This window comes from Symphalangus syndactylus, chromosome X (genome assembly GCF_028878055.3).
Source record: "Symphalangus syndactylus isolate Jambi chromosome X, NHGRI_mSymSyn1-v2.1_pri, whole genome shotgun sequence".
Classification (NCBI taxonomy): Eukaryota; Metazoa; Chordata; class Mammalia; order Primates; family Hylobatidae; genus Symphalangus; species Symphalangus syndactylus.
Window position 1 is genome coordinate 110,812,804 of NC_072447.2, and position 10,023 is coordinate 110,822,826.

Sequence of the window (10,023 nt, forward strand, 5' to 3'; positions counted from 1 at the left end):
GTACCTTTTAGCCGAGATTGGGTAATTTACAAAAACGAACAGCACCTCATAATTTGTTTAAAGCTACACCTGGGATCCCTTTTCAGCTTTTCTCAGGATAGCCAGGAAACATTCTTTACCAGACCAACAAGGTAAAGGCCATCTTTAACCCTTCACACGCTCAAATCACAAACACAGCATTAAAACCAAAAGACAAGTCACCTAAAAATTTAATTATAAAAGGAGTTTCCATTGTCAAATCAGGCTACTGTTAGAATGTTTAATATTGTCATCAACTATGCTTTTAACAGAGGGATAAAAAATAGGAAAAACATATTAAAGCACAAGTAGGAAGTAAACCAAAGCACCCAACTTTCTGTTTTCCTTATTATTGAGGATGTTTTTTAAATGGCTGAGGTCACATTTTCAGAGATTTCTAAATGCCAGATTTAAACAATTTCAACTTTTAATAGCTCTTGGAAAGTCATTAAAACAAGTAGGAAAAATAATAGAACTCAAAATGATCAACTACTTCTTGTATTTACTATATTTTATATATATTACATATATTACAGTATAATTACTATATATTACAGTAGAGTAGAACCACTTCTGTATTTCTTCACTTACATCTTTCTTATACAGAAACTCTTTAACACCCAGTTCCCAGATTTACCTGACCCATTATGAACCTCATCTCTGCCCCTGGTTGTTAATAAATGTAATTTGGGTTATTTATATGTTTTCAGCTTATACTGAAGTGAAATCTAAGGATGCTTCAAAAGGAGATGAACTTTCCAAGGAAGAATTACTTTATTTCAGTCAGCTCCACGGTAAATACCTGTTTAAAATTTTAACTGTTTTGATGATTAGTCACCCATAAAGATCTTGCTGACTTAGATATACTCTACCCAGCTAAAATTGGGCTTTATTTTACCTTATACTTCTTTTGTATTACCACAGCACTTAGCATGGTCCATAAATGTTTGACCGGTTAACCAAATTGCATTTTGGTGCTTTGATTTGTGGAATTTCTTGCTTATTGGAGACTCAATAAAGTATTTTGTTTCTACTTACGTTGCAGAAATTTCTAAAATGTATTAGACCATTTTCATGCCTTGATAAAATACAATAGAATCTTTGATGATTAAAGGCCATAGCTATTTTTCAAACGGTGAATACTTATTATAAATCACTGTAGGTGTAGGAGACAGGGATGAGTCTGTCTCCAAGACAAAATTTAAAGTGATATGAGTTTATTTTTGTGTCCTTTATTTTCATAAATATTCAATGTCCTATAGAGGATGAACCCTGATTAATGTATATTTGTGGTTATTATATGTTAAAGTGTTTGAACATTAAGTTTGAAGGGACCTTACAAATCATCTAGTCAAGTCTCTTCCTTTTATAGATAAAGGAACTAAGGCCCAGAGAGAAGTGACTTGTGCAAGGTTTCACAGTGAGTTATTGCCACAGTCAGGGCTTTGTAGCACACTCTTCTGACGTCCAGTATGTGTTTTTTTTCCCCTGATAATAAAAGGAATATAACTTTATTTAAAGAAAGTCACAAAGAAGAAAATACCACCCAGAAGTAAATACTTAATATTTGGTATGCTTCCTTCTAAGATTTTTTAAAATACGGATTTTTCCCCCAATGTTCTTTTTACTGTGAAAGTTTTGGAATATTTTGTCTTCTGATGATAGGTCAAGTCAGCTAAAATTTGTTTGCAGAATTGAATAAAGTAATGTACTTATACGTCTGTATGAAACGTTATTTTGCTTTCAAAGAGTATTTGTTAAACATCTTACAGAATGCAATTACATCTTTTCTTCTAGTTTCTAAGCCTGCAAATGAGAAGGAAGCAGAATCAGCAAAACACAGCCCTGAAAAAGGTACTATGATCTAGAAGTTATCATTTAATTTATTTAGTTATTTTTTATATAAATAAGGATAGCTACAAAGGGGGAAAAGGTGGATTCCTTTTAAAGGCTATTGATGTCTCAGAAATTATAGAAAATATGATAGTAAATGACCCATATTCATTTAATTTTATTATTTTTAAAAGATTTATTTTTAATTACAAAAGTAATAGATAATTCTTGGAAAAGAAATTCAGACAGTACATAAGTCCTTTTGCCTTCACTCAACCCTACCCAAAAACATTTTTGTCTATATCCTTTTCAGATCTATTTCTATGTATACACAATGTATGCAGACATCTCTCTTTTTTAAAAAAAAATCCATAATTACTGTTTTATAATTTCCTTTTTTGATTTTGCAATATATCATGGACATCTTTTAATGTCAGTACATTTGTATATTAAACTCTTTGAATGAATAAGTAGTGTTTCAAATTTTTGAAAAAAAGCTACTACAGACCACTTTATTTTGTTTGTTTTGAGATGAAGTCTTGCTCTGTCGCCCAGGCTGGAGTGCAATGTCATGATCTCAGCTCACTGCAACCTCCGCCTCCCGGATTCAAGCCATTCTCCTGCCTCAGCATCCCGAGTAGCTGGGACTACAGGCGCCCGCCACCACACCCGGCTAATTTTCATATTTTTAGTAGAGACAGGGTTTCACCATGTTGGCCAGGCTGGTCTCGAACTCCTGGCCTCAGGTGATCTGCCCACCTCGGCCTCCCAAAGCGCTGGGATTACAAGTGTGAGCCACCACACCCAGCCCACTTTGGAACAATATATGCATATTAAGAACATAATATAGAAGCTGTTTTAAACTTAATAGTATACAGGAGAATGACTACATAAAATTTGCATTATTAAGTCAGGGTGTATTGTTTTAATCTAAATATGTCCTTTCTCCCTGTCTCACCACATATTCCCTAGTTCCCAACCTTCCTAAAGTAAACGTTTTAGTCTAAACAGAAATGGGAAAAGTATTCTGAGAGCCAATGGGTGAAATGAAAGGTAATTTCAGATCATTTCCTGGATTTTAAAAAAAAATGGAATCTTACATCTCAGTGAAATAGCTTTTAATCATAATTATTATTTTTGAAATTTGGGAAAGTATAGTGGGCTGTTCCTTATGAAATGGTTTTACTCCCTTTCTTCAGGCAAAGGGAAAATTGATATTCAAGCATATCTAAGTCAATGGCAAGATGAGCTTTTCAAAGAAGAAGAAAACATTAAGGATTTACCAAGAATGAATCAGGTATAGCATTTTTAAAAAGAAAATTCTAAATTCTTGCTTTTTTGTATGGATGTGGGTGTAAACTCTAAAATAGCTAACATGCTATTCCCAAAATAGTTAAATAATCTATGTATTATCTCTAAGTTTCAGATGAGCATGGAAGAGTGGGAAGAAATTTTTTAGTGATTTTTTTATTTTTAACACTCAAATATGTCCAGTGTTTCAGATAATTCTTCTGCTGTGACATGTACCTATAGAAAAAAAAATGGAAGTGTAGTATATTTCCAACTTTATTGGAAATGTTCATTTATTCAGTAAACATTTGTTTACTGTATACCAGATACCAAACCCAATGCTAGGTACTGGGAATGATAAATTACTGAGATGGGTCACACCCTGGTTCCTACTGATCTTATATGTGAACATAATTTTAAGTTCATCTCTTTCTTATACACTGCCTAATCAAAATATGTTCTTCTTCTTTTAATTAAAATCTGGTTAGTACAGCTACTGAGGATCCCGAGAACTTTACCAAATGAAAACTATCAAATAACTTCATATTTTTCAGTGGACTATATCATTTGACAATTGAATAAGTAGTTTCTAAACTGAGTCAGTATGATATATTTATTCTAGAATTACTATAAATGAACAGTACTATTGTTTAGGGAAAAATCCTCTCAAACTGCCTTTTTTCCTCTACTCTCACACCACAACAATAACAATCATCAACATAGAAGAAAATGTCTGTGGCCAAATGTGTGGGGGTTTTCCCCGCCACCAAGCAGCAGATACCAGCTGAGTGTCCTCCAATTAAATTCCAACACTATCTACCTAGAAATAGTATGAGATCCCACAGGTTGAGTGTTCAGTCCCCAAGACTGCTCCCTCCTTTCCCCCAGTAACAAGTCTGAGCCTCCTGAACTTCTGGCTGACCAACTTCAAGTTGGGGTTCCCACTATCCCTTCTTTGAGTTCAATTAATTTGCTACAGAGAGACTTACAGAACTCAGAGAAATAGTTATATTTACTGGTTTACTAAGAAGGATATTTTAAAGAATACAAATAAACAGCCAGAAGAAGAGATACATAGGGCGAGGTCTGGAAGGGTCCCAAGCACAGGAGCTTCTGTCCCCATGGAGTTGGAGTGCACCACCCTCCCGGCATGCGGATAAGTTCTTCTTTACCTTCCTCCTGTCAGCCTCCATGCATTCAGCTATCAGAAGCTCCCTGAACCCAGTTATCTTGGGTTTTTATGGAAGCTTCATGATGTCAGCATTCCTTCCCCCAAGGGTATGAGGTAGGACCCCTTCTAGGGAGGGTTTTAAGACCAACTATCAGAAAGCTACTCTGGAGGATGAGGCAGGAGAATCACTTGAACTTGGGAGGTGGTGGTTGCAGTGAGCCGAGATTGCACCACTGCACTCCAGCTTGGGCGAGCCGAGATTTCACATTTGCACTCCAGCCTGGGCGAGCTGAGATTTCACCACTGCACTCCAGCCTGGGTGACAAGAGCAAAACTCTGTCAAAAAGAAAGAAGGAAGGGGAGGGGAGGGGGAAGGGGAGGAGGAAGGAAGGGGAAGGGGAGGGAGGGAGGAAGGAAGAAAGGAAAGGGAAGGGAAGGGGAGGGGAGGGGAGGGGAGGGGAAGGGAAGGGAAGAGAAGGGAAGGGAAGGGAAAGGAAAGAAAAGGAGGAAGGAAAGAAGGAAGGAAGAAAGGAAGGTTGGAAGAAGATTAGAGTGGGGAGAAGATTCTGTTTTCTGAGGCCTGCCCCTGTGGCCTAATACACCCAACATTATAAGAAAAGACTGTAACAAAGGACTATGGGAGTTGTGAACTAGGAACCCAGAAATATATAAAATATTATATATATATATATTTGAAATACAGGAACACTAGAACTGTAGATTAATGAAGAAAGAAAAATGTTTGTTATAATATATTATCATGAAGTACATCTTTTGTATTTGCTTTTTGTTTACAGATAAACTTTTCTGGTAGGATGATTGACTTGTAGAATTCTTATGTTGGAATTGTTTTGTAAATTGACAGGTATCTTCTAGGAATATCTATGGATCATCAAGGTGCAATTAGCAGGCAAACCAGTTTATCTATCAACTTAGGCCCCACTTCAGCCTTTAAAGAGAAACATGTCCAAATGTGTTCCTTGGACTGGGCACAGTGGCTTATGTTTGCAATCCCAGCACTTTGAGATGCCAAAGTGGAAGGTTTGCTTGAGTCCAGGAGGGCGACGTTGCAGTCAGCTGTGGTCGTGCTACTGCACTACAGTCTGGGTGACAGAGAAAGACTCTGTCTCAAAAAGAAAAAAAAAAAAATGTGTTCCTTGGAGTCACCTTACATTACTAGATAGTCCCAAAACTCATTCTTCCTTAAATTTAAGTCATTCTGGCTGAGATACCCACACCAGCCATTTCAGATTAAGTGGAACTCATTTTTAACTGTTAGGATTGGTTAATGAATTAATGATTTATGTGTAGGGAAATATGGTGTAACCATAATAGGTCCTTTACCTGATGTACACAGCAAGTCAGTACACTGAGACATCAGGTTGCAGCAGAGAAAGAGGTTTGATTGTAGGGCTGCTGAATAAGATAGGAGGAGGCCTCAAATCCATCTCCTCGAGGAGTTTGAGACTAGGATGTTTAAGGGGCTTGGAGTGGGCCAAAGTATGGAGATCATTGGTCGAGGAATGCAGGGTGTAGTCATTGGGCAGGGAGATGAAGAAACTATTCTCGTGCTGGTTTTGTTCTTCTGTTGGGGTCTTCAAACTCTTTTGCATCAGCTATTTTGCTGGAATTCAGGATTAAACATCTTAAACAATTCTTAAACAAAAGCCTTATGATTCTAATGTCAGTGACTTTTCATTACATGGAAGCAGGTCGAAGTGCAGCCTAATTTATGCATAATTATAACTATATTTCTGTCCAGAATTCTTGTTCACCCTCTGAGGACAGCTTCAAAGGGACTTTGCCTAATTAGAAGTACCACCTGGCCAGGCGCAGTGGCTCATGCCTGTAATCTGAGTGCTTTGGGAGGCCAAAGTGGGAGAGGATCACTTGAGGCTAGGAGTTTGAGATCAGCCCAGGCAACATAGTAAGATCCTGTCTCTACAAAAAATGTGAAAATTAGCCAGGCATGGTGGCTTGTGCCTATAGTCCTAGCTACTTGGGAAGCTGAGGTGTGAGGATCACTTGAGCCCAGGAGTTGGAAGCTGCAGTGAGCTATGATTGCACCACTGTACTCAAGCCTGGACAACACAGCAAGACCTTGTCTAAGGAAAAAAAAAATAGCACCTAACATTTAAGTAATGCTGGCAAGCAAACAGTCCAGGAATTAGTCTGGATAAAATGTACTATTAGGCAATAAGTGAGAGCACCTAAATGAAATTTTCTTCCATGGTTCATACTCATCTTTTTTTTTAAGATGGAGTTTCTCTCTTGTTGCCCAGGCTGGAGTGCAATGGCACGATCTCGGCTCACTGCAACCTCCGCCTCCATGGTTCAGGCGATTCTCCTGCCTCATCAGCCTCCCAAGTAGCTGGGATTACAGGTGCCTGCCACCACGCCCAGCTAATTTTTTGTATTTTTAGTAGAGGTTTCACCATGTTGGCCAGGCTGGTCTCGAACTCCTGACCTCAGATGATCCACCCGCCTCGGCCTTCCAAAGTGCTGGGATTACAGGCATGTGCCACTGCGCCTGGCCCATACTCACTTTTCTAGAACCAATATTTATTTTGGCATTAATCACCAGTTCTTATAACTTCTAGGGTGAAGCTTCTATGGTACAAATCCTATATAGGAGACTATTCACTTCTAAGTTCTCTTTATATTTGCTAAGTCTAATATTCAAACGTGATATTTTCAACTTGTGTCTTCTAGTCTCAGTTTATTCAGTTTTCAAAGACCCTCTATAACTTATTTCATGAGGACCCTGAAGAAGAATCATTATATCAAGCCATTGCTGTTGTAACCAGCCTTTTACTCAGGATGGAAGAAGTTGGAAGGAAACTACATAGCCCTACATCATCAGCCAAAGGATTCTCTGGTACTGTCTGTGGTTCTGGAGGACCCAGTGAGGAAAAAACAGGGAGCCACTTGGAGAAAGATCCTTGTTCCTTTAGGGAGGAACCTCAGTGGTCATTTGCATTTGAACAGGTCCTTGCATCGCTGTTGAATGAACCAGCATTGGTGAGGTTTTTTGAGAAACACATAGATGTAAAAGCCAAGCTGGAAAATGCAAAAATTTCTCAGTTAAGGTCTAGAACCAAGATGTAAATCCCTAGGAATTGCCTATCATAGACAAGTTTACTAACATTCCTGTAGCTGTCAGCTTGATTCCTGTGAGTAGGGCTCAGGGATTTATCTTGTTACCAATGTGTCTGAAGGCCAAAATATATATCCAGAAGCACAATGCATCATTCCTTTGTTGTTGATAATGGACTTTGTTAGCACTTTTTTAAAAAACAAACAAACAAAAACAAACAAACAAAAAAACAAGCAAACCACATTTGTTATCTCAAATTTTGATGATATTCTCAAATACAAATATACTTTTTTATATTTCACAATATATGCGATATCAGGGGAATATGCTAAATGTTACCACCAGAGGGCACAAGCATATCACTTTTAGTAAGGAAATTACTAGCTTGTGTTGCTATTTACATATGAATTACTGATTATTTTGAAAAGACGGTGTTATGCTTGGGTGTTAGTGAGGCTGATAGTCATGTCAATCGATAAACCCTACTTTCCAAATTATCTAAAAGATTACCATTTGGGGCCCTTGTTTTCAAGTTATCTAACTGAAATATTATTAATTTTTTAAAGTTAATCTCATTCAGTCTTCTAGTAATAAATGCTTTTTTAAGTACCTTCCATACTCTTCCTACCTGAGGGGTTCAGAGGCTGCTGACTCACACTGCTAACTCTGTTACTGATAAAAGCAAATCAATAACTCTAAATTCTGGGCGGATATAAAGAAAAAAACAATATTGGATTTGGATCTAAGCTGGGTAAAATCAGCCTTCTGAGAAGGCTAAGAAACAGTTCAATTAACTGTATAGATCTTTCATTAGACCAAGAAATCACTAGAAATTCTGGGCAGTGCCGTTTGTGGCATTTGTCTCAGAGTAGCTTATGACTGCTTTGGTTCTAGCTTTAGATTTTGGATTTTCACCAGTCATGTGTTAATTTACATTAGATAGTAAAGAATGGCTACACTAAGACTGAATTATCTTATTAGTCTGGCAAGCACATAAAGTATACTTGTATGTAATGATTGCCAAGGTAACAGAATTGCTGACATCTGTCTAAAAAGTTTTGACTATCCAATTTAGATGTGTAATTTCTATATACTTTATGCTGTTTTTATTTCAATCATTACAGACAGTCTATTTAGAGATCATGGGCTTTGTTAGCACTTTAAAAAAAAAGCAAACCACACTTGTCCACTGTCCTGTGCTATTCCTACCAACGACAATTTATTAATCAATTGACTTAGAAAATTGGGGGAGAAATCATTCATTGGAGCTTCTTTCTTTACAAAAGACTTTGGTTATAAGCCCTTTGACTTTTCTAGATGTGAAACCATGAAAGGGCAGACCTCCTTCAGAGTGACTCAAGAGGTCTCCCTTTCTTGGAGGGAGTTGGTACAGTCAGCCTTTGGAAAGAATCCACTGTGAACAAAGCTTAACACATGGGGCTTCATCGCCCGTAGAATATGTTATTTTCAAAGAAGTTCAAGAATTTTCAAGTTGAGCCTTTGAAAATCCCATAAATTGGTTTTAGCTAAACACTCACTAGTAGTGTCTTTAAATTATTTAATCAGGCTTGTCCTTTCAAGGAAGTTACCACTTAAAGAGATAGTTGGTAAATAAACATCTATACCTTTTCTCAGAAATGATTTGCTGAACTATGTCCATATTTTAGAGCTTAGTTAATAGTTTATATGGAAACTATTATACATCTGCTATTATGCAATGATTGTTAAATTATACTGAAGTAGCTCTAGAAAGACACATGTATACAAGGCACTATTGTGCACACTTTGCTGAATATTTTGTCAGTTGTATTTACAAAGAAAGGTGCTTTCTTAAGAGCATATATGTTATTAATATTTGATATGATTTTAAAGTCAGAATAGTACAAATTACTGAGTATTATATTTTAGCCTAGATTAATTAAAATTGAATACTGAAAGATTTTTTGAGTTGCAAAAAGTTTATAAATGCAAAGCAAAAAGAAAACATTTATTTTCTGAGTCTGCAGGAGAAACAAACTAAACATTATAGTTTTATAGCTGCTATCTTGTTAACCAAACAGGTTGTTCATAATATTAAAAATCTTATGTAGTTGTGTTAAACTGAACCAATTCATTATACCTTATGCATTAAATTAAATATGTTATAAGGTGGCTTTACTTGTCTTTATAAAAATAAATATATCTACTAAACATGAAAAATGGTTTACTTTAAAAGATTAATATTATTTATTATTATGTCTTTTTTTCCTTTTTCTTTTCTTTTCTTTCTTTTTCTTTCTTTTTTTTTTTAATTGAAACAGGTCTCAATCTGTCACCCAGACAGACAGGTCTCATTCTGTCACCCAGATTGGAGTGCAGTACAGCCTTGATCTCCCAGGCTCATGCAATCCTCATGTCAGCCTCCCAAGTAGCTGAGACCACAGATACACACCACCATGCCTGGCTAATTTATTTATTTATTCATTCATTCATTTATTTATTTATTGGTAGAGATGTGGTCTCCCTATGTAGCCCAGGCTGTTCTCAAATTCCTAGGCTCAAGCAATCCTTCCGCCCCAGCCTCCCAAAGTGTGGATTACAGGTGTGAGTCACCATGTTCAGGCTTTTTTTTTCT

At 36.8% G+C, this 10,023-nt stretch overlaps 1 protein-coding gene across 2 annotated transcripts in view; it reads left to right on the top strand.

Moving 5' to 3' along the window:
• The window catches only part of TBC1D8B (TBC1 domain family member 8B), a 74,701-nt gene extending 65,102 nt beyond the window's left edge, over positions 1-9,599 (top strand). Inside the window, exons 18-21 of one of the 2 annotated variants that reach the window (XM_055268600.2) lie at positions 729-812; positions 1,816-1,872; positions 3,051-3,148; positions 7,025-9,599. In XM_055268600.2, the coding sequence (XP_055124575.1) occupies positions 729-812; positions 1,816-1,872; positions 3,051-3,148; positions 7,025-7,420 (635 nt within the window). In that variant the 3' untranslated portion in view covers positions 7,421-9,599. The remainder of the gene's footprint in view (positions 1-728; positions 813-1,815; positions 1,873-3,050; positions 3,149-7,024) is intronic. The other variant, XM_063635237.1, reaches the window with a different exon arrangement.
• The last annotated feature ends 424 nt before the right edge of the window (positions 9,600-10,023 follow it).